We start from the raw sequence: 25,569 nt of genomic DNA on the forward strand, positions 1-25,569 counted from the left end.
TGTGAAATGAAGATCTGGATGGATGCCTATGACTGTGTCAGCACCAATACAACAGTCAAAGGTCAGGCTGAAAAAATAGAAATTTTGAGGTTGCATTTTGATGAGAGGGCTCTAAAGTCACTTAGGAAATATTGTCTCACTGAAGCTCAAAAGCAGCTATCAAAAACAGTGAGAAACTGGGTAGGTAGGCAAACCTATCACTTAGGATTATGAAGTGGATTTCGAACCTTTAAGCAGATATGATTATAAAAACCAGTTCTCTTAAAGAAGGGAATGCATTTTTATGAAGGGCAGTAAGTCCACTGAAGAACAAGAAATCTCTGCCTACATACAAGTAAAAAAATAACTCTTTTTTGGGTCACTTTAGAAAAGTACTTTTCTAAAAAAGATTTATTTATTTTGGAGGGGGGCAAAGAGAGAGGGAGAGAGAATCTCAAGCAGACTCCCTGCTGAGCACAGAGATTGACGCTGGGCTCAATCTCACAACCGAGATCATGACCGGATCGTGTCAGGTCATGAAACCTGATCATGAAACTAGGAATCAGATGCTCAACTGACTAAGACACCCAGGCGCCCCTATCATAAGCACTTTTAAAAAGTAAGCTTACAAGGTTACAAAATTGGTTTAATCTTCTGAAGGTTGCTGGAGGGGACGGAGGGTAGGAGGGATAGCATGGCTGGACTATGGACATTGGGGAGGGTATGTGCTATGGTAAGTGCTGTGAAATGTGTAAGACTGATGAATCACAGACCTGTACCTCTGAAACAAATAATACATTATATGTTAATTAAAAAAAAAAACAAAACTGGGACGCCTGGATGGCTCAGTGGGTTAGGCCTCTGCCTTTGGCTCGGGTCATGATCTCAGGGTCTTGGGATCGAGCCCCACATCGGGATCTCTGCTCAGCGGGGAGCCTGCTTCCCCCTCTCTCTGCCTGCTTCTCTGCCTACTTATGATCTCTCTGTCAAGTAAATAAATAAAATCTTAAAAAAAATAAAAAAATATTGATAAATAAATAAATAAATAAATAAAAACTGGTTTAATCTTTAAGTGATCAAGTGATTATTCTGAAGCCAAAGAACTAATGAAAATGCATTGACAAGAAAGAATGCTCCAGTGTTTAAAAATGAGGACAGCTAGTGATCCAAAAATATATTAATTTCTACTTAATGGAAAAGAGAAACATCAGTCAGACAAAGGAAAAGAGGGGGGCGCCTGGGTGGCTCAGTGGGTTAAAGCCTCTGCCTTTGGCTCAGATCATGCTCCCGGGGTCCTGGGATCGAGCCCCGCATTGGGATCTCTGCTCAGCGGGGAGCCTGCTTCCCCCTCTCTCTCTGCCTGCCTCTCTGCCTACTTGTGATCTCTGTCTGTCAAATAAATAAATAAAATCCTTTAAAAAAAAAAAAGGAAAAGAGGGAAAAAAACAGAATCAGAAGAGAAAAGAAAATGGGAGCAGGTAGCAGAGGGGCATGAGGGAGAAGAAGCAAACAGCAAGAGCCTGAAATGATGGATTAGCTACCATCTATGGTCTGAGTCTCAGATATTCTGTAACCCAGAATATAAATCCTCTTGCCTAGAGAGATGCACTTACTGGAACTCTGGGAGTATGTCCAGTTGTATTGTTATCCCTCAATTTCAAAGTTTTCAACATATGATAAAGACTATATGTTCCTATTTTGCACTTTGAAATTGGGACAGGAACCAGAATCTCTGATATTTCTCAATTCAGATCTTCAATTATCTTTCTAGACTAACAGCTGAATTTTGTATGTGCCTTATAAAAATAAAATTGTTTCTGATGACTTTTGCTGCAAAAGACAAATTTAGAGGGAAAAAAAATGAAATCTCTTATTGCTCATAGAAAGTAAAGATGTTCTATAGTCTGGAGAAATGGTACTTTTTTTTTTTTAATATTTTATTTATTTATTTGACAGAGATCACAAGTAGGCAGAGAGGCAGACAGAGAGAGAGAGAGAGAGAAGAGAGAGAGGGAAGCAGGCTCTTGGCTGAGCAGAGAGCCCGATGCGGGACTCGATCCCAGGACCCTGAGATCATGACCTGAGCCGAAGGCAGCGGCCTAACCCACTGAGCCACCCAGGCGCCTGAGAAATGGTACTTTTAAAAAATATTATTTCATTAGAAATGCAAGAAGTTGGCGATAGCTTTGCAAAATAATTTGAGCAGATGGAAACTATTTGTTAAAGTAATCACTGGTGAAACTAAATTTTGTTAGGTTCTAGTTGCCCTAGAAAAAATGTTCTGCCTTGGTATGATACCCTTTCATATTACAATTCTAAACTACTCTGGCCTGCATCCCTCAAATAAGAACACCTGCCATTCCTGAACAGGTATGGCAAAAATCCAAGGAGGCACACTTGGGTGGTGCAGCAAGTTGTGCATCTGACTCTTGGTTTTGGCTCGGGTTGTAATCTCGGGGTTGTGAGATTGAGCCCCAAGTTGGGCTCCATACTTAGCATGTAGTCTGCTTAAGGGTTCTTTCTCCCTCAGGGCACCTGGGTGGCTCAGTGGTTGAGTGTCCTACTCTTGGATCCTTCTCAGGTTGTGATCTTAGAGTCCAGAGTTTGAGCCCAGCCTCAGGGTCCCCACTCAGCAGGAAATCTGCTTCCCTTCTTCCTCTGCCCATCCCCCCGGCTCGTGCACACACGCTCTCTCTCTGAACTAAAATAAATAAATCTTTTTTTTTTTTTAAGATTTTATTTATTTATTTGACAGACAGAGTTTGCAAGTAGGCAGAGAGGCAGGCAGAGAGAGGAGGAAGCAGGCTCCCTGCTGAGCAGAGAACCCGATGTGGGGCTCGATCCCAGGACCCCGGGATCATGACCTGAGCCGAAGGCAGAGGTTTTAACCCACTGAGCCACCCAGGCGCCCCTAAAATAAATAAATCTTAAAAAAAAAAAAAAAGAAGGATTCTCTCTCCCTCTGCCCTACCCTCTGGGTGTGCTCTCTCTCTCTCATATAAAAAAATAAAATCTTAAAAAAAAAAAAAAATCCAGGAAAAAGTAGGATCAAACCTTCATGTGAGATGTTCTCCATTTATGTTTTTAAGAGGGAAGAAATGTGTGATTGCCTCCTAGCAGGAGCACCTATGATCTCCCTAAAGGGACCCATGTTCCTTTATAGCAAACTTTTAGCAGAGTTAACTGTACTCATTGTCTCCATTGGCTCATCCATTCTTTCCTGAACCCACTTTCATCTGAGTTTTGCTCCAGATATTCCACCTGTTCCCTTATCAATGTCACCAACTATTTCCTATTTGCCAAATTCATTAGATTTTTTTCAGGTCTCATCTTGTCCAATCAGCAACTTTTGACATTATCTATCACTCTTTGAAATATTTTCTTTACTTGGTTTCTAGGGCATTATAAGCTCTAGATTTTCCTCTTATCTCCCAGGCCTCTCCTTAGTCTCCCTTGTTGGTACATCCTCATTTTTTTTGACCTCAATATATTGGAGGGTCCCAGATCTCAGTTCTTGGTCCTCTTTTCTTTATTTCATTTCTTTTATACCCCGGGGGACTTCAGTTGTTCCTGTGTCTTTAAATACTGTCTATATATGGGTGACTGTCAAATATTTATCTATAGCTCTGCTCTTTCCCCTAACAGAGTCAAATATCCAACTATTCATCTTCCTCCTTTGGATGTTTAGTTAGGCAGCTTAAATTGAAACATAAAAAGCTGATCCCTTGTCCATCATCCCCAGGCTACATAAATAATTACCCAGTTGCCCACGACAAAAATAGAGACATCATCCTCTGATTGTCTGTACTTAATCCATCAGTAGATCCTATCAGCATCTCCACTGCTATCAACTTGATCCCCATCACCATCAGCTTTAGCCTGTATTATTGCTTCTACCCTTTCCTTCCACACACGGTGTTACTATACTCACAACTGCCCAGTTGTCTCCCATTTTACTAAAATAAATGAGAAACTCATTACCATGGTCTACAGCCTGCCTATCTTTATGAGATGGTATAAACTTTTCCCTTTCCTATCCTACTGGTCTTGCTACTTCTAGAACTGCTAAGCTGATTCCCACCTCTGGGCTTTTGAATGGACTGTTCCTTCTATCTGGGAGACTCTTCTCCAAGAATCCTTTACCTGATTCATTTCCTCACTTCATTGAGGTCCTTTATGCCACTTTTTCAGAGAGACATTCCCTGACCACCCTATCTAAAAGGAGCCCTCATTACTCTCTTTCATATTATCTTGCCTTATTTTTCTTTATAAAAATCAAAATTAGAAATTATAATTATCTGATATGTTTATTGTCTCTGTCCCATACTAGAAAATTCTAGGAGGGCAGGTTTTTTTTGTCTTGTACACTGTTATATCCCTCATGCCTGGAAGAGGGCCTGGCATGTAGTAGGCTTTCAAAACTAATTATTAAATAATGAATACATGATAGAAATATTCATATGTTTTCCTAGCATTCCTTACTGTAATTGATGGTATTATATGTAATATAATACCATATTTTCATGAATTTGCAGTTTATTCCTCATGGACATGAAGAAATATACTGGTAGAATAACCTCAAAGTCATATAAACCCTGCTGTGGTGGGACTCCTGGGTGGCTCAATCGGTTAAGCATTTGTCTTCGGCTCAGGTCATGATCCCAGGGTCCTGGGATCTGCTGCACCTGGCTCCTTGCTCAGCAGGGAGTCTGCTTCTCCCTCTCCCTCTGCCTGCCTCTCCCCCTGCTTGTGCTCTCTGTCAAATAAATAAGTAAAATCTTAAAAAAAAAAAAAAACCAAAAAAACCCCTGGTGTGGTACATTTTGTATTCTGTTTTTACTTAATTGGAGGGGGTGGGGCACACTGTATTATTTACTTTTGAAGTTGTTACACGAAGTAACCCGAAGTGAATGTTTTGAGTACACAGTGTTTGCTTGCTGACAAGTATTTGGGAGCATCTGGTAGTGGGGAGAAGGGTGTTGAACAAAAGAGATTGTTTTGCCAGCTCCAGAGAAGTGGTGCCTTTCAAGATGCTGCATTACTTTACAGCTGTGACTTAACTTGAATAGAGCCGTAAGGTATATTTCATAATAACAATTTGTCCTGTTCTAGGAAGTGGATGAAGCGGGGGCTTTTCTTAAAGGGTTCTAAAAGCCTGTTGGTGTTTTTGTGGGGTGGGGTTATAAACTAATAAAGCTCTGATCGTCTCAGATTAGGGACTGATTCTGAAATGTGCAAACTGCTTCATGAATTAACACTGTAAAACTGGCAGTGGCTATTGTAGCTCAAAACTGAATTCACTGGCTTTGTGCATGCTTTCGGAAACTTGTTCGCTGGATGAACTCAGGGTGTCATACAGGAAATCATCTACAGAAAGAATGTTTTTTTTGTATACAGTGTTAGAATGTAATGTTGTCAAGGGCACAAATATAATCGTATTATAGACAACCAGTTGTTAAAGTGGTATGTGTTGAAAAGAGATCCTACCTGTATTTCATTGCTCTACAGTGATTTTTATCATTCAGCATGTGCCTAACATTTTTGTGTATTTTTGTGGGAGGTGACTTACACTTGACTAGTGGCAAGTATGAGGAATCTGCCTGATTCAAAGTTGTGTGTGTGTGTGTGTGTGTGTGTGTTTGAAAGTACACAGTCATCTTCAGCATTCTTTATTAATTACTCCAGTGAAACGTAAATTGAATTTGACTCACCACTAGTTCATATGCTGATTGATCCACGTATTGATCTCAGCATGTTGTCAGGCCTCAGGATCTGGCAGGTTCCAGAGGTGCTGATTATAATGCCGAGTCATGGCCATAGGCCAGAAGCTGTGACTAGACATTTGTGCACGTCGGGTGGTCTCCTGGAAAGGAGGTCAGTTATTTGGGAAGCTAGTACTTTTGAGTGACATCCTGAAACCATGCATGGATACACAGCAGATTAACTAATGAAACAGAATGATATCCCAGGGAGAACTTGTTTGAGAGGAAATTTAGCTTCACTAAAGTGAGATTAGTTGAAAGGCAGAATTATATGTTAAAAGGAACACAGTCTTTAAGAATCAGATATACACATCTTCTCTTGCTTAAATTATATGACCTTGAGTACTTTAACTTTTCTGAGCCTCAAATGACTCATTTGTAATATTGGGATAATAATACAGTAACTATCAGGCGCCTGGGGGGCTCAGTGGGTTGGGCCTCTGCCTTCGGCTCAGGTCATGATCCCAGAGGCCTGGGATCGAGTCCCGCATCGGGCTCTCTGCTCAGCAGGGAGCCTGCTTCCCCCTCTCTCTCTGCCTGCCTCTCTGCCTGCTTGTAATCTTTGTCTGTCAAATAAATAAATGAAATCTTTTTAAAAAATAATAATACAGTAACTATCAATGTTTGTGAGACCTAAGTGAGCTAATCCATATTGATGTGGTTTTAGAATATAGGTGAGGTTCAGTGGAGTTAAGTCTGGAGACAATGACCAAGGAAGAATTCTTGGGAGGTCTTTGGTGCAGAAAGGTGTTTTATTAAAGCATGGGGACAGGATCCCTGGGCAGAAAGAGCTGAAGCAGGATCTTGAGGGGTGGCTGATTTGATACTCTGGAGTTGGGAGAAGTAAGGCAAAAGAGGTTACAAAAGGATATTTATATGTTAAAGAAGAACCTCAGGATACTGGAGGCCTGGCTATTATCAAGCTAAGGTTGTTTTTACCTCTGGCAAGGTATTAACTTTAAGATTTTTGGGAGATTCCTGGAAGAATGTCACACTTGTCCCACCCTGGAGTGGGGGGGAGGGGGAGGCTGCAGGGTGTCATTTTACACGTTTCTCTTCAGCTAGCCTTCTGTTCCCTCATCACATATCAAGCATCTGGCACAGAGCCTGACACCTGGTGAGAGTTTAAAAAACTATAGTTCCTGTTATTATTATTTTCTAAATCCCCTGATAAAGTTGGTACTAGAGCCCAGATCTCCTAGTCGGTGTGCCTTCTCACTTAAGACCACATAAATTGTTTTGTCCGCAGATAAGATTTAAGCCTTTGCCATCACCCCACTTTGCTATTTTTCTCTCCTCAAGCTGTACTTCCCATTTTCCATATTTTCTTTTTCTCCAAGCCCTATTCTTACTTACTGCTTTGGCTGATTTTTTTTAGATACCTTAAATAATGTGAATGGAAAGTCTCAAATTTTGTAACACTGGTTTCTCAGTCTAACGGCAACATAAATGACATGGCCATACTTTATGTGTTTTTTTAGAGATCACTTTAGTGGCATTACAAAACTCCATTATTATTTAATTCTGCAACTTGCTCACTGCCTTTATAAATGAAACAAGAAGCTGTGGTCATTTCAGATACTTTGGAATAGTCTTTTTGTATTTCTTTGTCAAGGCAGAAATGGAACTTTTCCACAAAACCCTATTATGTAAGTGACTGCATTCTTAGGCTTGCAACATTTCTGTCCCTTACTTCTTTTACCTTGCCTTTCCATAAAGATTGTATCAGCTGTGGGATCTTGCGCCAGTCATATCTCTTCTCTAAACTGCAATGTTACTGACTACAAATATGTAATACCAACCTTATACACCTGCAGATTTGTTAGAATAATTTAAGCAGTTCTTTGTAAATTGTAAAAGATAAGCAGAATGTGTGAAGTTTTTGTTATTAAGACAAGTATCAGTAAAGGCAACTGATGATCAGTAAGGGTAGTAGAAGTTGGAGGTTGATAACTGTCTACTTATCAACTGTGGACGGATCAATTTTCCTGAATTAGTAGGAGCAAATGTGTAGGGTTACAGCAAGTTATTTTCAAAATTGTGATTAGTAGTAAGGTGCTCAGAAGCAGACTCCTCCTAAGCATACAGAGCAATTTAAGTCTTCTTATAGTCCTTTCATATACATTGTTTCCTTTAGTCTTCAGCAGGAATCTGCCAGGCTGGTGTCATTATCTCTGTTGTATAAATGGGAATTGAATTATAATTTGCTTCCAGGAACATTAGTGGTTGAGGCAGTGCTGAAATCCCAGTTGATACTTAGACCATTGTGCCTTTTGTTTTAACAAGTTCCTCAGCTATATATCTGTTTGTTTATCCAAAGATTAATTAGTCCTGTCAGCTTTTACATTCCCTGCTGTAATTCTAAATTTGTTTTAGATGCTTTTAGCCCCACCCATAACCTCCCTGTCTTGTGAATTGCAGAATCCATATCCTGGCCTGCTGGCTATTTCAGGAACACTATCTTTTTTTTTTTTTTCCCCAGTGTGCTTGTTCATCAAACAGGAAGGGAAGTGTTAGAGATTCTAATTAATGTCTCCAAAGTGAAGAAGAGAAAAAAAGAAGGACCTGTGATAATTGCCTATGATAATTCATTTCTTGAGAAACCATATTATTGGTAAGCACCTGGAGTTTCTCCAATCATGCAAGGATTATCTTCGCCCAACTCCTAGAACAAGTGAATTATGTAGCATGGCTTTGAAGAGGTGGGGAAGTGAGGCTGAAAACAGGAAATAGTTTAGGCTTGCCATTCCAAAGGAGATTCTCAGCGGGAAATTGTTTAAGCAATAGTGTTGTGTGAAACTGAGTGGGTAGAAACAGGAAGCTGCCCTCCACATTAATCTTAACAGTGGAAAATGTCTAGCCTAGTGGTTGTCATCAAGGACTCTGGTACTAAACTGTCTGGATTCAAATCCAAGCTTCATCATTTATGGTCCGCGTGACTTACAGGAAGTTGTTTAATTTCTCTGTGACTCACCTTCTGGTCTTTAAAATGGGAATGAAAATAGTATGTGCATCCAAGGCTGACTATGAGTATTATATGATATAATGTATGTATGGTGCTTAGCACAGAGTAGTGCCTGGAATGCTGTGAATGCTGAATAAATAATAGGAGGATTGCTATTATTATGGATATTATGACTTGTTACTTATACATTGTATCCTGGACAAGATTTACTGGGAAATGCATCTGGCAAAAAAAAAAAAAAAAAAAAAATGCTCAGTGAAAGCTTTTTCAGTTATTATTCTGCCAGAAAGGTCATGATGGTAAAACTGTGTGCTGGGTTGATGGTTTGGGTGGTGAAAGTAGGCTGAACAAGGTTAGGGGAGGCTTCTAGTAAAAGGGGCTTAGCACAGACTCCTTATAACAAGAAAATTTATTGTTTAGTCAGTGGAAAGGGATCATGAGATCTGGTTTTCAGACCTACCTCCGGCACACAACAATAAGTTGTGTGAGTCTGGACAGTTCATCTACCTCTCTTGGTATGTCCTCATTTTTAAAAATAAGGAGTTAAGACCAGATGGGGTTTGTTGTTAACTGTGGTTGTTAACTGTGGGCTGGGGTGGAGAGTTTACCAGAAACTGTTTTAAATTTTGTATGTCTGTGTTTTCATCCCCTATTTTCCCTTTGCCTTCAGGTTCCTTCCCCTCTTGTGAAAAATTCTGTCTTTCCTGGTAACCACATAGTACGTAAAGCACCTCATTGCTCAAGTGGCAATCTTGTAACCCGGAAACTAAAGAAAGAGTTGTCTTCAATTCATTTGTGTGAGAAAGTCTAGGTGGGGCCCTAAGTGCATTGAAATTCGGGGGACTCCTTTCATAGGTTTATAGAAAAGTGACTCAGGAAGTGACTATTCCATTTCCTACCTTTGCTTAAATGTGTTGGGCCGATGTAGGAAATATGTGATTTGGTAGCCTAAATCAAATTTCAGTAGTTTATAAAAGGAACAGAAACAAGGGATTTTTAACTCTCACCATTTGTGCTGCACATGACACAGGTCTATGAAAATATATAAGGACAGATTGATAAAGAAGAGAGAACTTCAAGATCTTTCTGGGAGCAGTTTAAGGGAGTTCTGATTGGATTTGTCCTTATTAGGAATAGGAAAGGATTTCTCTTTGTCAGACCTATGTGCTGCCTTAGATGAGAATGTAACCAGAGTGTTCATCTCAATCCATGAGAGCAGCTCTGTGGAAGATCTGTTGACAGGCCTACCTACTACTTACAGATGCTTTAGAGGACAGCAATGGGTTTGCATGTGGGCAGGGAGGAATTGAGGGAGATTTATTCGATCTTAGTGTAAGGGCCTATTTAGCCAGAGCAGCTCCATCCGGTTAAACAGTGATTTTATTGTTTATGCAGTAAAATTTAAACTGACCCTGCCCCCACCCCCCAGGGAACTTACTTAAACACAAGTCCCAGAAACCAGTCCTAGGTAACAAAGCCCAAATACAAGGGTGGGTCAGGCCAGGTGGAGGTATCCAATCAGTGGGGGCCCATACTGTCTCCTTAGCTACCAAGGAGTATGGGCCCCACCCTCTGGGCGCCTTTTGGGCGCTAATTCTGACCAAGGTGATAGGCTAGGTCAAATATCTACTAGGGTAAATTGTAATTCAATTGGCCACCCATGTGTGACCTAGCATGACTGTGCAGCTTTCTCTGTGTGTTACAATTTCATTGGCCACCTGTGCGTGGCCAAGACCAACCACATGGCCTTTGCCCTTAAAATCTAGTCTATAAGGCAGAGAGAGGTCGCCTCTTTGCAAGAGACGGCCCTGGCCGGTCGGTTTGATTCTCGATGCTTGGTGCGAAATAAAGTTTTGCTTGACCTTCACTTTGTATCAGTCTCGCTCCTTTGACTATGGACCCAACATTAGTAAGAGAAATGCTATTCTCTTATGATTTTATGAGACATAGAAAAACAAGAGCATGGTGTGGACTCAGCCTGGCTAGCTAATTGAAGGAAGACTTAAATGCTGGAGTCCCAGAGGAAGGTTTCATAACCCTCAAATGTGTGGGATCCAGAATAGGGTGGAAGTACGCTGGGTTAGGGATCATGTTTCTGTCTTATTTCCAGCTCTGTTAGTAACTTGCTGTGTAATCTTGGGCAAGTCTGAGTTTTACTTCCCAACATATAAATGAGGCTGGGCTAACATAGCCTCCAAAATACATGGCTGGCTTTATTTTTTTATTTATTTATTTTTTTTTTAAAGATTTTATTGATTTATTTGACAGACAAAGATCACAAGTAGGCAGAGAGGCAGGCAGAGAGAGAGAAAGGAGGAAGCAGGCTCCCCGAAGAGCAGAGAGCCCGATGCGGGGCTCGATCCCAGGACTCTGGGATCATGACCTGAGCCGAAGGCAGAGGCTTTAACCCACTGAGCCACCCAGGCGCCCCCATGGCTGGCTTTAATAGTTTGATCTCAAGGTTCTGTGTTATAATAATTGAAACCTAGCAACATTAGAATGTTATAGACGGTCCAGGTAGGTTGAAGAGGGTGGTACAGGGAGAGAGGGTCTCCCCTGCTTAATGAATTTATGTAAGAGAAAAGAAAGGTAATCACTGAATATTGGTATAGTGACCTTTACTCCTTAACTTCCTGTGAAATTGTTGGTTCCAGGAGTATAGACTCAAGGAGAAGTATAGAATTGGGAGTAGTGATTTTTCTTTGAAAGAAGAGTGGTTTTTGATTAAGTCGTTATGTGAAGACATGAATCCTTTAAATTTTGGTCATACAACTAATATTCTTCAAGAATGTAAAGACTATTAAGTTGTATTCTATGACAGTGAAGTGTTGTTTTAAGAAACAGGTGAAAAGTAAGATTTGCTTTCTAGAGAGGTCATTCTGGCTGTATGTGGTATGGAAGATGGTTTGAAGACAGGAAAGACTGGATAATGAAATCCTAATGATAAGTTCCTCATCTTGGAAGGGGTAGTGATAATGGGAGAGGTTGTATGGGAGAGGGAGAAGTTGAACTCCCAGGTTTCTGGTTTGGGCGACCAGAAGATGAGAATGCTATTTACTGATACAGCAAACAGAAACAGATAAAGAGTAGAGGATGATGGTTTAATACTTATGGAGCAAAAAAAGTCTGAGGCTTTGGTGTCGGTTCTGTGATTTCTTGGTAATCAGATAACTTTCAAATGCTTTTTCATCTCAGAAAAGAGTATATGTATCAGTGTATTTATCTTATTGCTACAGGAGAGTGTTGCTATGGAGATTAATGATGTCATAACTCCCACTGTGATCCAATAAGGACACTCTGGTGGGTCTGACTCAGTCTTTAGGCTGAAGGCTATTTGAAGTTATCCTATCCTGGCCAGAGCATGTGATGTATGGAAAAGTCTATGTTGGGGGGCCGATATGAAGGGATACAAGCAGTTATATGTTTATATGTTTGTCTTGCTTTTTTTTTTTTTTAACTGTTAGGGGAAAATGAGCCTAGAATCCTCCCTTTCTAGGTTATTGGTTCCAAACCTGAATTTTTCTGTTCCATGGTTCAAAGGGGCACAGTTTTCCTAATTCCTAGTTGAAGGCACACAGAGTTATCAAATGTGTTTTTAATCACATTTAGTCTTAGTTATTTGAAGTAAGATAAAGTTAAAATGTATTTTTCCTTCTTAGAGTGGAAATTTCAAGGTATTTAATCTTGGAGAAATGGCTTTCGTTCATTTGGATGTGAGACACTTCTGTACCCTGCTTATTTGCACAACGTTTGTCTCTGTGCCTTCAAATGCTGAGATAAAAGGTAAACCAACAATGGAGTAGTTTTAAAATTTAGGATATTAACTGTCTTTTCAACCTACCCTGTGGAAGTGCATAACAAGTAGATAGATTATTACTGGAAATATTTTAGGAAGTCCATACACAAAAGATATGTTCTTACTAGCCAGCCTCATGTTTAAGGTAACTAATGGTAACAAACATTTTGCAGGATAAAAGTCAAACTAAAAGACACTTTCTAGACCTTTTCGTATAGTCTTCTAAGAAATAGGTTAATTATCTGAAATCTCATTGCCTAATACTCAACTAACTGGAAACTTATTTGTGGTCCTTAATCTTTGAGATAATTAGAAATATGGAAAAATATGCAGAGATTTAAAGGGAGTTGGGGGAAATTGGAGGGGGAGATGAACCATGAGAGACTGTGGACTCTGAGGTACTAACTGAGGGTTTTGGAGGGTCAAGGGATGGGAGGTTGGGTGAGCCTGGTGGTGGGTATTGTGGAGGGCACGTATTACATGGAACACTGGGTGTGGTGCATAAACAATGAATTCTGGAACACTGAAAAGAAATTAAAAAAAATAAATAAAAATTTTTTAAAAAGTAAAATTTAAACATAATTACAGAATTATTAAATGCCTACTGAATTTTCCTTATTGCAGAAGGTAATCAGAACAATTCATTTCACAGATTTGTAACTATAAGAATTGAAACAATAGGATTGTCATTTTATCCTCAATAGAGACATTCTTTATTGGTACCTGGTGGGGGTCCCATATCAAATCATAATTTGTACCGCAAATTACAATCTTTTTGTAGATTCTTTTCTTCACCGCAATATGTATCATGAGAGGCATTAAAATGAACAAATGGGCAAAAATGAAAGGAAATTATGAGCAGAAAGGCAACATGAGGGCAGTACTATAGTACTATTAGATTTGCTAGTGAGAAAATTTATAGAATTACTTGTTCGTTTGCTTTTTAAACCACCAGTTGGGGCAGCCATTGCCGTCCACTGCTCCTCCCGACAAATAAAACGGGCTTTTTACTCTGCTCAGCTGCCTGACACTTTTTCTTAAGTCCTTCTGAAGAGTGGCCCTGGTTTTCCCTGGGATAGTAATGAACTTTAGTTGGAGAATTCAGTTAACCAGAATGGAATGACAAGATCTGCTTGTTCTAATCCTTAAGGCATTAAGCCATAGTAGTCATATTTTACATTTTCTATCCCTTTTGTGTTATATGCATATAGTAAACACTGAATTAATACTGATTAGAGAGATTTATGTAATAAAGTGTTCCCATCGTAGGCCAAATTCTGGTCTATATAACCACAGAGATAACTCCATGTTCAATTGCCTGCTTCTATGAAAATTTAGTAGCTAGGTAGGCAAAGTCATATTTGCTTATAGCAGTAATCTAGACTTTTTTTTTTTAAGATTTTATTTATCTATTTGACAGAGATCACAAGCAGTTAGAGAGGCAGGCAGAGAGAGAGGGGGAAGCAGGCTCCCCGCTGAGCAGAGAGCCCGATTCGGGGCTCGATCCCAGGACCCTGAGATCATGACCCGACCCGAAGGCAGAGGCTTAATACACTGAGCCACCCAGGTGCCCCTAATCTAGACTTTTTAACAGCTTTATTGATATGATTTCCATAACATAAAACACAGACTTTTAAAGTGTACTGTTGAGTGGTCTGTAGTATCTTCACAATATACTTGTTTAACAGCCCCAACTACTCAATTCCAGAATATTTATATCCCCTTCCCCAAAGAAATAAAATATTTATACAGTAGTCGTGTTATTTTTCCTTTCCTCCAGCTTCTGGCTACCACTAATTGACTTTTGTCTCTACGGATTTGCCTATTATGAATATTTCATATAAATTGGTCTTATGTGATCTTTTGTGATTGACTTCTTTCAAATTAGCTTAATGTTTTCAGGGCCTTTGGATGTTGTAGCGTGGGTCAGTACTTCATTCTTTTTTTTTTTTTAAAGATTTTATTTATTTATTTGACAGAGAGAGATCACAAGTAGACAGAGAGGCAGGCAGAGAGAGAGAGAGAGGGAAGCAGGCTCCCTGCCGAGCAGAGAGCCCGATGCGGGACTCGATCCCAGGACCCTGAGATCATAACCTGAGCCGAAGGCAGCGGCTTAACCCACTGAGCCACCCAGGCGCCCCTCAGTACTTCATTCTTATGGCTGAATAATATTCCATTGTGTAGATGTACTACAGTTTATTTATCCATTTACCACCTGGTGGTCATATGGAAGTAATCTAGATTTAGCAAATTTTGTCATAAGATACAGGAAAAAAAGTAAAAATATTTTATTGATTTTATTTCAGTTAATCCTCCTGAGGATTTTGAGATAGTGGACCCTGGATATTTAGGTTATCTGTCTTTGCAATGGCAACGTCCACTGTTTCTGGATAATTTTCAAGACTGCCCAATAGAATATGAATTAAAATACCGAAACATTGGTAGCAAATATTGGAAGGTAAGTTGAGCAAGCACTTGCAAACTTGTTGTGATTATTAGGACCTTTCTTGTAATTTTTGATGTCAGTGTCCACTCTGAATCCTGTATCTCAATAGCTATTATTATTTTTTTTTAAAAGATCTGTTTATTTGACTGAGAGAGAGAACACAAGTAGACAGAGTGGCAGCAGAGGCAGAGGGAGAAGCAGGCTCCCCTTTGAAGAGAGACCCCGGTGTGGGGCTCCACCCCAAGACCCTGGGATCATGACCTGAGCCAAAGGCAGACACTTAACCGACTGAGCCATCCAGGCACCCTCTCAATAGTTATTGTTAAGAAATAAAAAGCTGCCATGCCTGCTGCTATCGCCTGTGTATCCCGTCACATCTATTTTTACCCCACCCAGTATTAAGACTACCATTAGAAGTGTAGGGAAAAAAAAATTTTGATTCCATGGAATGTAGACTTGAAGAATACTTACACATTTTACTGTATTTTATGGTTACGTAAATACCTGTATAAGGGTCTTATACAGGCTATTGGACTGTAAGCTTTTTCTTTGTAGGAATTAAGCCTTATTTATCTTTGCACTTGCCTCCCAGAACACAGCATAGTTCTTTGCATATATTATAGTAAGTGTTCAGTGAAAGTTTATTGACTTATTAAGGACATAGTCAAGCATGTTCAAAGATTTCTGTTGTATGAGGCATACTGATAGCTTCCTCAATTCATAGGTAGTTTCAAGAGACAATTCAAGTACAACATTTATTGAGCAACATTTTGTGCCAGGCACTTGGCTAGGTATCAAGAATACAAGGACAAATGACATGATTGTAGTCCTCTGGGAGCTCATAGTTTGTCTGCCTTTCTCCAGTTGCCTCCAAGGTTTTACTGTATATGGTTCCTGAAGAGTTCAAATGATACTTGAAATGTGATTAGATCATTTGTCATGTAATAGGCATATGGTATCTGAAAATTATCTCTTGATTTCAAGTTCGTTATAGCTCAAGATCTTGCCATAGAGACTCTTTTCTTTTCCAGATTTTTTTGGGGTTATTTGTGGTTTTGTTTTGTTTGTTGTCATCGTTTGTTTTTAAATAGGTTCTACACCCAGCATGGGGCTTGAACTCAAGACCCCAAGATCAAGAGTCCCATGGTCTACCCATTAGACCAGCCAGGCACCCCTGGGTTTATTTTGTATAAGATGTTAAGATTCTCAAATGATACAATATGCAGAAATGAGCCTGCCTAGAATATATCTAGGACATTGTATTTGATAATCATTAGGAATTTCTTAGATATTGGGAACACTCCAGGGTGACTTCTTAGCCCTAATAATGTGGCTCATGATGCTGTCACTGTAAGTTTGACTTTGTCTCATCTTCTTATCAAACAGACCATCATTACCAAGAATCTACATTACAAAGATGGGTTTGATCTTAACAAAGGTGTTGAAGCAAAGATACACACACTTGTGCCAGCACAATGCACAAATGGATTGGAAGTTCGAAGTTCATGGTCAGAAGCTACTTATTGGACATCACCAAGAGGTTAATATAAAGCTCTCTTTTCATATTTAATACTGTCAGAACAACCCCTACAGGGCATAAGGCCCTTAACCCTTATTTACCAGATTGTATGTATAAATGAAAGTGTGGCAGCAGATAGAATTCTTCTTAGGAGTGGGTGACTGGCCTTTTTGAATCCTTTAAATCAGCAAACAAATTTGGCAAAACCTGCATCTTATTAGGTTAATATAGTTCCCAGTTTTGTTTTGTTTTGTTTTGTTTTGTTTAAAGATTTTATTTATTTGACAGACAGAGATCACAACTAGGCAGACAGGCAGGCAGAAAAAAAGGAAGGGAAGCAGTCTTCCCACTGAGCAGAGAGCCCAATGTGGGGCTCGATCCCAGGACCCTGGGATCATGACCTGAGCTGAAGGCAGCGGCTTAACCCACTGAGCCACCCAGGTGCCCCTATAGTTCCCAGTTTTGAGGTCATATTAGTAAATACGTACATGAGTATTTGCTCAACTGCTCAGAGCATCCTAGAATAATTTTTATTTTTAATTCTTTTTATTTTTAAAGATTTTATTTATTTATTTTTATTTATTTGTTTGACAGAGAGTGGGAGAGCACAGGCAAGGGGAGCAGCAGACAGAGGGAGAGGGAGAAGCAGGCCCCCGCTGAGTAGGGAGCCTGATGCAGCGTTCAATTCCAGGACCCTGGGCCCATGACCTGAGCCGAAGACAGTTGCCCAACCAACTGAGCCACCCAGGCACCCTGCATCCTAGAATTATTAATTTAGTATCTTTCCATATGCTTACACTAGTACCATTAAATGAGCCCTCAAAAGTTTTTTGATTTTTACATGCCCCATTACAGTGAAGTGACTTCTAATAATTTCCTTTTGGAATATTCCTGATTATATATCGATTGCTAAATGAAATGGAGAGATCAAAAGAAATGAATTAAATTGCATAGTGATTTCCCAAATTATTCATAACCATGCCTCTCAAGCATTGATAGTTCATTCATTCTTTAGGAAACGAGGATACCAAAGTTCGGGAAATGGACTGTGTATATTACAACTGGCAGCATTTACTCTGTTCTTGGAAACCTGGCGTGAGTGCCCATTTGGTTACCAATTACCAATTGTTTTACTGGTAAGTATTTTTATAATAAGAATTCCTTATTAAGAAAGTATCTATAAATATTATAGTATGAATAACTGTATTTTTACTAAATTAAATTTATTATTTTTCAGAGTTGCATTTATGATGAAGGTTGCTTACAATTATTTGGAGTTTTCAAGGGGAATAAGTAGGTTTAGGCTGTAGCTACTGGAAGTCACTCTATGGGTGGTATAAGGAATGCAACACTGTTCCTGTACTGGATTAAATTTTGTATCCTTTAGATATATAGGATTATAACTTAAAAAGTTTTGGCATATTTTATACTCTCTCCTTTTATTTTATTTATTTATTTTTAAAGATTTTATTTATTTATTTATTTGAGAAAGAGAGAATGAGAGAGAGAACATGAGAGGGGGAAGGGCCAGAGGAAGAAGCAGACTCCCTGCTGAGCAGGGAGCCTGATGTGGGACTTGATCCTGGGACTCCAGGATCATGACCTGAGCCAAAGGCAGTTGCTTAACCAACTGGGCCACCCAGGCGCCCTATACTCTCTCCTTTTAAAAAACAGGTACCTATTAACACTGAATCCTTTTTCTGACTTCCCTTTTTTAACTATCACTGAGGCTTTAAACTTAGAGCCATCTGAATCCTCTATCTCCTTCATTCCTTCATTGTTTCATGATAACATTGTTCACTGCATTCTGACACTGCTTTCTAAGGTTGCACATCTGTTCTTAACTTCTCTACTGTAAGAACTCTACTGTAGGCTCACCTCTGTTCCACAACTGGATGACTCCCATAGTTTCCCAAATGATGGTCTCTGCTTCCAGTCTCTTCCCTTCCTATTCATTCTGCACAGTGTAGCCAGATTTATCTTCCTATATTGCTATTTTCATATATCAAAACCTTCCAGTGGCTATTCATTGCTCCAGGATAAAAATCTTGTCTGGCATTCAAATGTCTGCCTCACTTTATCACTGCTTTTCCAACATTACCTTCTACTATCACTGGTGTGAATGTTCCACTCCATTTAGACCCATTTCTACATTTTTTTTTTCCTCACCTCTGTTATGATCTTTTATGCCTTTGTGTGCACTACTATCTGGGATGCCCTCTGGCTTTCTCACTAACCCTTACCCAACACCCATCTTTCAAGGCCCATCTGGTATTCAGTTTCATTAACTCTTTACTGATCACATCAACTTCTGTTCAGTTTCTCTCCAAACTATTACTTATTTTAGCTCTTAATTTCTTGTTCGAATGACATTTAAATTTTTGTCATATATGTGTGCTTTGTCTGGTCCCTTAAATTTTTAAGTGATTAGTGGGCACGAACTGTGTCTTACATTTCTTTTCACGGTCTGTGCTGTGCTATGGCTATCATAGATCATCACAAAATATTCATTAAATGAGAGTATTGGTACATTGATAAATATGTATCAGAATTTATGCATTTACTAAATAATGTTAAAAAGCAAGAGAGGACAAAGTGTTACTCTTTGTGTTTCAGGCCCAAATTATCATGGCTTTTTTCTTTAGACAAATCATAAGACGTAACTGATAAGCCATAAGCTATTGAGAATACTGAGAACTAGGTTCTAACGCCTGCTCTGGCGTTAGAACCTCATTGAGTTTGGTGGTCTTGGGCAAGCCATTTTCCTTTCTGGGGTTTCTTCATCTGGAATTGGCTGGGTCAATCTCTACAGTCTAATTTATTTGTTCATTAATTCAACAAATATTAAGCAATTATAAAATGCCAGGCACTGTTCTAGATAAAAAAGTATGTCCTTTTATACATTGTAGTTCATATTTAACATAGCTTTATCTTCATCTTAGTAGCCAGGGGTAAATATTGACATCTGAGGTTGCCATGAGGCTTCACATTGGCACACAGTAAATCTGGGTAAAGTCAAGCCTAAAACTCAAGTCTCCCAAACATAATTAGGTGAACTAACCAAGAGACGATAACTTTGCAAAATCTGCCCAAAGTAAATATTTGACTACTTGAAAAGGGAAATTAAAGCTTATTATAGAACGCTTGTATTTTCTTCCCTCTCTCTAGCTGCTGTTAAAAAATAAAGTAATTTTCACTATCATAAAATTCTTTTACCACCCCCCTCATGCAAATACATAACAACTTGGGATAAAAAACAAACAAACAATGGAAACAAACTGACTACTTGGCAAAAAGTGAATTCAGTAAAGTTTGGCTATTTGTATCAGCACCTGATCAGCTGCAAGCTTGGCCTAATTTCAAGAGGGATTTTGGCTGCTTTTACAGATGTCACATTTTGCATTGCAAAATATAATTTAGGAAAATACACCAGGCATTTTTGTTTTGAAAATCAGTAGGGAAATCCTCCCTAATTCCCATTAGCTTTATTACTGGAAAGAGGTTAACTTTCAATGATATGGCAACATTTCTTGTCAAAGAGAATGGGAAATTAGATATTTATTTGCCAGACAGCTTTTTTTCTTCTTGACCCCTCTGTTGGCTTTTCTGAGGCTTAGCTCTTGATGTGTATGATATCTTCAGAGGCCTTTCATTCATTTTATTAGACATAGCAGTATTTTGTAAGTCTGCTTTTTAGATGTGCTTTCTTCTAATATAAATTCTCCCGTACAATATTAAAAGAGCAGTATCACCCAGCATTATATATTTAAACCCCAGTTTTTTTAAATAGAAATCTTACTCTGATTCGCAAATCCTGTGGGCAAGTTAATATCACTTCAATACATGAGTAAGAATCCTTGCCTTATCCTCGATATTTTGTAAAGACTCCCATCAGATTGTAATCTCCATGAAATTATCAAATATGCTTTCTTTATTATTATATCTCTAGCACATAGCATAGGATTTGGCACAGAGTTGGTGCCCAATAAATATTGGATATTATTAAATGATTTTTTTATTCACTTGGTGTCTTAAAATAATTGAAAACTGAATACCATGATACTTTAAGATATTGGGAAGCACAATTCTTACAATACCTCTTTTTACAGGTTTGAGGGCTTGAAGTATGCAATACAGTGCCCCGATTACATAAAGGCTAATGGAAAAAATACAGGTTGCAGGTTTCCCCATTTGGAGTCATCAGACTATAAAGATTTCTATATCTGTGTTAATGGATCATCAGAATCCCATCCTATCCAACCCAGCTATTTTATTTTTCAGCTTCAAAATATAGGTGAGTTAAACAACTTCAAAATGTTTCTAGTTTAAGCCATTTACAATCACATGGAAGAGAAGAGATGGAGACAAAGATATAGAAAAAGTTATGGAAATGCAAAGCCTGAGAAAGGAGGGCCAAGAGAGCATATGAAGAAGCTCTTATTAAATATAAAAGTACAGGAATAAGGCATTGCATCAAGAAATTTTTTTTAAATTTTTATTTAGAATTTACAATTTATTCCCTAGCTTCAAAGAGTTGGTCTGCTGTAAAGTATTTTTGTCTAGTGTTAATGATGGAGTAATTATAGAATCCCTTATTCCCACATCTCAATGCACAAATGGTTGGATATTCTGAGTTGGAGTTCTTAGTTCTAGTGTTACAATAATGTCAAGTTTTAGAGTCAGCCATACCTGGATCTGAATCTTAGATTTACCAATTTTTAGCTGTATAACTTCGGGCAAGTTACTTTTAATGTCTGTTTCAATTTCCTTATCAGTAAAATGAGGATGATAGAGGACACTTCATAGGTTTATTGTGAGACATGAGTGAGTCTTTTTTTTTTAAAGATTTTGAGAGGAGAGCAAGCAAGAGAGAGCATTGCGGAGTGGTGGGGGGAGGGAAGAAGGAGAAACAGACTCCCTTGTTGAGCAGGGAGCCCAAAGAAGGGTTTGATCTCAGGACCCTGGGATTATGACCTGAGCTGAAGACAGATGCTTAACCAACTAAGCCATGTAGACACCGCCATGAGTGAGTTTATGATGTGACATCCCTGGTTCAGTGCCTGACACATCATAAGGTCTAAATGAGAGTTAGCTATTGATAAAAATAGTAGTGGTAATTGTTGTGGCAGTTGTTCCTAATGCTACCAAATGGAATAATGACTGTAATGATTTGGATCTTCTAAGTTTTCTTTTGGGTTTATATATTTGTCAATATGTGACTTACCAAAATTTAGTTTCCAAAATAACCAAGTTTCTCAATAAACTAGTCTTGGTTGCCAAGCAACTTTGATTTTAATTCACATTGTAGAGATTAGTCTTGACCCATCCGATTTATCTTAGAGATTTCTCTTACTAGGTATCCCTAGCTTTTGATAAGAGCTACTGCTAAACTTAATGACTTCCATGTTGAAATGGCTTCCTTTCGCTTTTCAGTTAAACCTTTGCCACCAGAGTACCTTAGTCTTACCGTGGAGAATTCAGAGGAAGTTAACCTGAGATGGAGCATGCCTAAAGGACCCATTCCAGCCAAATGTTTTATTTATGAAATTGAATTCACCGAAGATGACACTACCTGGGTGGTACGAACATTGCATTTGTTTGGAAAAAACGTAAACATAGTTTTTAATTTTTTTTAAATATAGACTTAATAAAATAAGCAAATATGAGAACCCAAATCAGTTGCTATCCACATGAGGAATAGAATATGACATGTATCTTAGTATAATTTCCAGAAAACAATAAATGTAGGGGACAAAAGAAAGATGCTTGCTTGTAGTCTGAAAGCATAATCAGTCATAGAAATTTTAAAGCTACGTTAGGACTTTAGAGATAATGTAGTCAGTTGTTTCTAATATTGTGCCAATAAATTAAAGTTGCCAAGTGCAAGTATGAGATGGGTTATGATGAGGCCTTTGGTGAAAAGAAAGGAAAACAACACAATAAAATCACTTCTTGAGGAACAAACATCATGTCAGAATTAGACTCTGACAGGGCTACTTGAATTGCTTGTAATTCAGGAAAGGGGCTGACAGAGGAAGGAGGCAATGATTGCTAGACTCATTACCCCCCGAGCAACAACAGTGTGATGATGCCTTTAGCCCTACATTGTTATATGTTAATTTTATTCATTGGTTTCCAACTTAGAAAGTGGTGGAGACGCTTAGGTGAGCCATTAGTTCTAATCAATTAATTTCACCTACGGATAAGAAGAAAACTGGGAGTTGAATTGATTTACATGTCCCAAGGAAGTGAATTGACTTACAAATTATTCAGCTATTCCCAGTCCACTGTGTTATGCTGGTTCCCAAGAAAAGATGCAACAAAATAGAAGCTGTTATTTTGGATGAGAGATACTGTTCAGTTCTTTGAAATGCAAAACTGAAGCAATTTCTTCAATGATTTTTTTTTCCCTTTGAGAACATCTAGCCTTGTGTATTCTCATATCTGAAGAAGTTTCATGCTAAGCCCTGAGCACTGTTATGTAGCTTTTATGGCAGTTAGCCAAAATAAGGAGAGAGAGAGAGAGAAAAAAAAAGACTTTATGTGTATGAACTCTGTAGTTTCCAAAAGAAATAACATTCACATGATGGTTCCTTTTGCTAACTCAGTATCTGTAGCGTATTCCAGTTTATGTAATCTGAGAAATTTGACACTACTCCAAATACTGGTTATCATAAACAATAAAGCTATGTAGACATTTTGCTCTGTCCCACATGCCTTTACTACAGGTGATCCATTATTATAGAAAAATTTTATAATACAGATAAGGAAGGGAAGAAAAAAATGAAAAAAAAACCCCCACCATGCAGAGATAATCACTATTAAGATTTGGTATATAGGGGCGCCTGGGTGACTCAGTGGGTTAAAGACTCTGTCTTCGGCTCAGGTCATGATCCCAGGGTCATTCCCAGGGTGTTGGGATCAAGCCTCACGTTGGGCTCTCCACTCAGCAGGGAGCCTGTTTCCCTTCCTCTCCCTCTGCCTGCCTCTCTGCCTACTTGTGATCTCTGTCAAATAAATAAAATCTTAAAAAAAAAATAAAGGTTTGGTATATAGCTTTCTTGTCATTTGATATGTATATTTCATATAATAAAATCTGCTACAAAAATGACAAGTCAAATGAGATCTATCTAGCTGCAATTAGATCAAATAATAGCATCTTATTTTTTACTTGGCTTTCAGACTACCACAGTTGAAAATGAGATACAAATCACAAGAACATCAAATGAAAGTAAAAAATTATGCTTTTTGGTAAGAAGTAAAATAAATATGTATTGCTCAGATGATGGACTCTGGAGTGAGTGGAGTGATGAACAATGTTGGAAAGGTATGAGATAAGAGCAGTAACTGAATAGCTATTTGGTAACAAATATATTTTCTTTCAGTGTATTTTGTAATAATGGAAATAAAAATGCTTTTGCATATCGTCTATAAGTAGGAGATAAATTAGCAAGCACCTCAAACATAGATTTATGGAAAAGAAAATTAAGTTCCAGTTTTATGAAAGTGCATTACTGATTTTAAAGTTTAACTTTATATCCCCCGTAATAAATGAATTCTATTTTAGCCAACTTAAGAACACAAGGTATGACTCTCTTTCTTTCTTCCTAATTTTCTATATAATTTGTCCTTTATTATCTTCATTCTCCTTCTGAAACAACCAGTTTGATTTTAGGATAAAACTACTTTCTTTTCCCTCAACAAAAAATGCATCTCCATTCCTCATAACCTCTCTTACCAAACATGCATATCGTACTATCCTTGCATACAGACATGTTTTCCTTATTATTTCTAGCAGCTTTAATTACATGTATTAATTAGAATTCTTAATCCTTAGAAATCTTAATTTATAGTGAAACTAAAGCAATTGTGAACTGTATATTTTGCCAACATTCTTTAGATTGGAAAATTTATGAATACATTTCATAATTTCTAGAAACATATGTTTTGGGGTGCCTGGGTGGCTCAGTGGGCTAAAGCCTCTGCCTTTGGCTCAGGTCATGATCCTGGGGTCCTGGGATGGAGCCCCGCATCCCACTTTCTGCTCAGCAGGGAGCCTGCCTCTCTGCCTCTCTGCCTCTCTGCCTACGTGTGGTCTCTGTCTGTCAAATAAATAAATAAAATCTTTGAAGAAAAAAAAAAGAAACATATGTTTCTTCACAATATAGTCTTTCAGTATAACACAAGACATGCTTACCAACAGACCCCAATATCGTAGTTTCTTTGTAATAGTGTTTAAAAAACAAAATTCAACTGTGTAAATTTGAAGATCTGATTGGCTTTATGTAAGATTTATAAATTGAGCAACATCCCATTTAGCAAATAGGAAGGAGCTCTGAGGAGCTGTATGAAATGGAAGGTTTTATAGGCAAAAGGGGGAAAATTATGGATTATTTTAGGAAAGGTCACCTTCCTTTACGGGATGAAAGGGGTCAGAGGTCTACCAGGCAGATTATCTCACTAGTACTGATCAGGTAATTCCAGACACTTGATAAAGGTCATGTCCCTGGCACAATGCTGAAACTAATTAAATTAGATTTTAAGTCTTAGTTTTCTGGTGTGGAGCTTAGCACAAGGGACTCCATTTTGAGCCTATTATCTTTTTCCTTTAGCAATAGGAAGAGAAAATAGATAAACCTATGTTCAACAATTAATGTTTTAGTATTTTATTTTATTTAAAAATGTCTTTTTTCGGGGTGCCTGGTGGCTCAGTGAGTTAAAGCCTCTGCCTTCGGTTCAGGTCATGAACTCGGGTTCCGGGGATCTAGCCCCACATCAGGCTCTCTGCTCGGCAGGGAGCCCGCTTCCCTTCCTCTCTCTCTGCCTGCTTCTCTGCCTACTTGTGATCTCTGTCTGTCAAATGAATAAATAAAATTTTAAATAAAGAAATAAATAAATAAAATAAAAATGTCTTTTTTCTTTAAAAAAAAAGATTTTATTTATTTGTGAGAGAGAGAGAGAACATGAATTGGGGAAGGGGCAGAGGGAGAAGTAGACTCCCCACTGAGTGGGGAGCCATATGTGGGGCTGCTGCAGGGCTGGATGAGGGGGTAGATCCCAGGACTCTGGATCATGACCTGTGCTGAAAGCAGGCACTTAAGG

The 25,569-nt window shown here is 38.6% G+C and overlaps 1 protein-coding gene across 6 annotated transcripts in view; it reads left to right on the top strand.

The window, feature by feature from the left end:
• The window catches only part of LOC111160969 (interleukin 13 receptor subunit alpha 2), a 47,239-nt gene that overhangs the window by 14,762 nt on the left and 6,908 nt on the right, over positions 1-25,569 (top strand). For 2 of the 6 annotated variants that reach the window (XM_022524380.1, XM_022524379.1), the window contains exons 2-8: positions 12,366-12,489; positions 14,809-14,960; positions 16,335-16,488; positions 17,483-17,603; positions 20,577-20,761; positions 21,901-22,076; positions 23,650-23,794. In XM_022524380.1, coding sequence (XP_022380088.1) covers positions 12,399-12,489; positions 14,809-14,960; positions 16,335-16,488; positions 17,483-17,603; positions 20,577-20,761; positions 21,901-22,076; positions 23,650-23,794 — 1,024 coding nt within the window. In that variant the 5' untranslated portion in view covers positions 12,366-12,398. Of the gene's footprint in view, positions 1-4,845; positions 5,058-8,223; positions 8,356-12,365; positions 12,490-14,808; positions 14,961-16,334; positions 16,489-17,482; positions 17,604-20,576; positions 20,762-21,900; positions 22,077-23,649; positions 23,795-25,569 lie in introns of those variants that run through there. The other 4 variants (XM_022524377.1, XM_022524381.1, XM_022524378.1 and 1 more) reach the window with 4 other exon arrangements.

The sequence above is a fragment of the Enhydra lutris genome, unplaced genomic scaffold, assembly GCF_002288905.1.
Source record: "Enhydra lutris kenyoni isolate GAN:26980312 unplaced genomic scaffold, ASM228890v2 scaffoldscaffold80, whole genome shotgun sequence".
NCBI classification, from domain to species: Eukaryota; Metazoa; Chordata; class Mammalia; order Carnivora; family Mustelidae; genus Enhydra; species Enhydra lutris.